Source organism: Perkinsus marinus, assembly GCF_000006405.1.
Source record: "Perkinsus marinus ATCC 50983 genomic scaffold scf_1104296927446, whole genome shotgun sequence".
Classification (NCBI taxonomy): Eukaryota; Perkinsozoa; order Perkinsida; family Perkinsidae; genus Perkinsus; species Perkinsus marinus.
In genome coordinates this window covers 30,767-34,208 of record NW_003217134.1, presented here as the reverse complement: position 1 = coordinate 34,208, position 3,442 = coordinate 30,767, and the positions used below count along the sequence as shown (strand labels likewise).

The 3,442-nt window shown below is 41.6% G+C and overlaps 2 protein-coding genes across 2 annotated transcripts in view; both read right to left on the bottom strand.

Moving 5' to 3' along the window:
* Pmar_PMAR015630 (hypothetical protein) overlaps window positions 1–624 on the bottom strand; it is a gene marked incomplete at both ends in the record, with an annotated part of 3,917 nt that extends 3,293 nt beyond the window's left edge. The window contains one exon of the mRNA XM_002788848.1: window positions 576–624. Within this exon, the coding sequence (XP_002788894.1) occupies window positions 576–624 (49 nt within the window). The remainder of the gene's footprint in view (window positions 1–575) is intronic.
* Window positions 625–1,133: 509 nt separating this feature from the next.
* On the bottom strand, window positions 1,134–2,589 carry Pmar_PMAR015629 (hypothetical protein; the record flags this gene model as incomplete). Its single annotated transcript, XM_002788847.1, has 3 exons — window positions 1,134–1,168; window positions 1,603–1,839; window positions 2,160–2,589. 3 exons carry the CDS (start codon window positions 2,587–2,589, stop codon window positions 1,134–1,136), a joined length of 702 nt encoding a protein of 233 aa, XP_002788893.1.
* Between the last annotated feature and the right edge of the window lie 853 nt (window positions 2,590–3,442).

Below are 3,442 nucleotides of genomic sequence, written 5' to 3'. Positions count from 1 at the left end.
TACTCGACAATTCCTCCCATATTCACTACAAGTTGTAGTGAATATGGGAGGAATTGTAGTCTACAACTAGAAGTTCTAGCTCGTAGCTGAGATGGGATTCGCCGAGTGTTACGGTAATACTCGAGAATGATCAACATCCATACAGTGATGCAAAACTTATAATCAGTGTTGGAATGTGTATTCGCTTATTCGAGTTTCCTCACCAATTATAGAAGTTTTGTGTATTCATTCGCGTAGAAATGCACAAAAACCAATGGAAATTTCGTCAGTTTTCCTCAAAATTTCCACAAATATCACCCACACATGTAGTTGACCATGCACATATTTTCCCACACCGCTTCATAACAGTCGCGCCCTACGACATTCTGCAGTTCGCCGTCATCACTAAGAAGTTACTTCGCGTTTTTGCGCAAGGCTTGACGATACTTTTCGATCACGTTATAAGCTTCTTCCTAAACTGCATTACTGCAGGATAATTTCAGTTAAGCGATGCAATGATGAATCTATGAAATTATCTCAAAACTCGCAAAATATTTTTCGAAAAGGCGCAGCAGCAATCACCTTAATGACACTACCTTGTTCCTGATCCTGTTTAGAGCTGTACTGTACTGCTGACGATGACATGAGGTAAAGATAATATAAACACTTGCGATAAATCCTACTACAAATTCCAATGATAGGAAACTACACAATGTATATTTCACTTATATAGTCATCCAGTGTTCTCAGTAAAAGCAGTAATTTCATTTTCGATTCATTTAGCTTATTCCAGGTAGCTGCTAAGACATCCTCGCAATTTTCCTCAGTTAAATTGAAATCGAAAAATTGTCATGAGAGAAAAATTGAAATATGAAAACGCTGGTGAAAAAACATATTCCACGCGTAACGCATTTTTACGCCACATCACGTGAAACGAGAGAAACTCCAATGTAAGTTTCTTAAAGATTCATTTACTACTCGAGGTGCTTATAAGAATATCGATCGGAATATGCGATGAAAATAAGTATGCTTTTGAGCCCGGTCTGTAAGGGGGCGGGGTTTAGTGAATATGGCCATGCAAGTGCCATCGTACCCTTTCAAGGTTCTCCATAACTGGATTTTCTCCCATAGACATCAATAAAAACGCAGAAGAATCATAAGATTGCTTGAGGGATATACGTTGGCTTACCTCAGCTGAGCTCATTAGATTATAAAACTATAGAAGTATTGAGTAAGGAGCAAGAGGAAATTTTTCAAAGTTCCTCGAAATTTCCATACCGTCACCTTTACCACACATGTCCATATTCTCCCACACTAAATATTAATATTCTCTACGTATTTTCCCCTTCACCACTATACCGAGAAAGATCAAGTCGTTTATACCCGGCAACTCCCCAACGCAAACCACTCGTGAGCTCTCACAACAACGACAACAACAACACTTATCATGAACATCTTTTTTCACATAACAAAACGCAAACTAGTCTCAGCGACGGCGTTTCTCATCATCTTTTTCAATTTCGACAAACTCATTATTCACCAGAACACTGAATGTTCCATCTTCAGCATGATAAAAATCCTCAAAACTGTTTTCCGAAATTACGCCGTTGGAAAATTTCTTACCGTATTTCTTCAAAAACTTACCCCACTCGACACTCACAAGCGAATCCTTGTTTCTGGCATATTCAACAGCAAGAACGTTCACGAGGCGATGATTTCGATTTGTGATAGCTACGGGCTCCAGAGGAGCAAGGATGACCTCGCCGTCAATCTCGATCTCGAATCGCTTGTCCCTTCCAACTAACTTAACCTCTTTGTGGTCCGTCAAATGATAGTTACCAACGGGATAAGGAGCTTCACCTGAAAATCATATTACTGGACAAAAATTATCATATTCAGTGTTGAAGGACTGTTGAGGTTGAAGTGTACAGAAACTACGACAATTCTCCAAAAATTTTCAAGTATCTATGATGCCGCGCGCCCGTGATGAAAATGAAACGGCTGCTAATTAGTCATCACTCGTTAATAATATAGAGATCTATAAGCAACAGTAGAACAACTGAGTTTGACTATTCATGTCAACCTCTGAAGATCAGCACAGGGGGTAAGTGCTTTAGCACACGCCTCGAAGAGTCGGCATGCATCCACGAATCAGATCGAATTCACTACGTACAACTTACCTCTAAGAAGGTAAAAGTTCTTCCCTAAGAACCCTATCATGAGCTCTTTCTCGCTTGTCTCAAATATCCTTATATTCTCATCTTTTTGTGACCATTTGCCAAAACTTCCTCCACATTCACGTTTGAAGTCCTCGAATGCCGCATTTGGCGAACCCCCACTGGGGACGAGCTCGATAATCGCCTCCTCTTCTATGTTAAGAAGGATGGGTTCTTGGCCTCTTCTCAGAGGTCTATTCTTAACGACCTTCCCAGACGTATCACCAGCACCACCCTGTTGACACTTGTAGTTCAAGTTGAGACTGTGATTGTCATATTCAGCAACGATCGTCACACCACCGTTGATACCAGTGAGCCCTGTGTATTTTCTAGGGTCGGCGTTGACGAGCAGCACCAAGGGAAGGAGTCTAGCGATGACACTGGAGGGAACCATAATCGAGAGTGTGGAGATAGAGGCTTCTTAAAGACTAATGTGAGAGGCGGAATCGATTCTTTCGAGCGAAAGTCAATTCCCGTGTCTATTCGGATTGGGTCTAAGAATTCACATTGATATCACGTTCTATGGCAGAGAATTTATTCTAGAACTGACACTAGGTTTCACAATGACTTTGCTAAACATCAGGTCAATGCACTTTTCTCAACCACGATTAGAAACTACATTACAGAAAAAAATGGAATTATGGAAACTCCGCATCTCGTGAGGTGATTGAGTGAGTGCAAGTATGCAAGAGTTCAAGATTTTTCCTCGGAGTTGTTTTTAATACTTCAATACTTTTATGCTACTCGGCTATAATCGTGCGTAAAAATCTCACATTTTCAAATCTCTTCCACAAATTTTCATTACATGCTCTTATACTATCCGCATGTGTCCCTCTTATGCGTTGCTTCCCACTTATTAATTCTAAACGCCTCCCAGCACTCCAATTCTACTCTTTTCAACGCATTCCTAAACCTACATCGTGCGTGATTTCATCACGCTGTCTTGCACGTCTTGCAGTTAGGCGATTTGTGTACTCACGCAGTTCGTGCAAATTTGCAACCATTTGGCGATCGTATGTGTCAAACCTATCACTGTGGAGTCCACGCTTTACTTTCATAACAAACCAAGTGCAAAACCCATGCAGGAAGTGCACTATAAACCCCTCCGTAGGAGCTAGAGCTTCCCCGGAGCGAAGCGACGCGGGCTGCTAGTGAATTTTATTCTGCCTACTATCGTCTCACGCCTCAGCGACGCCTCTCGGACCTCCCATACGGTCTAGCGCCTCAACGTGGCGTGGGAGTGATAC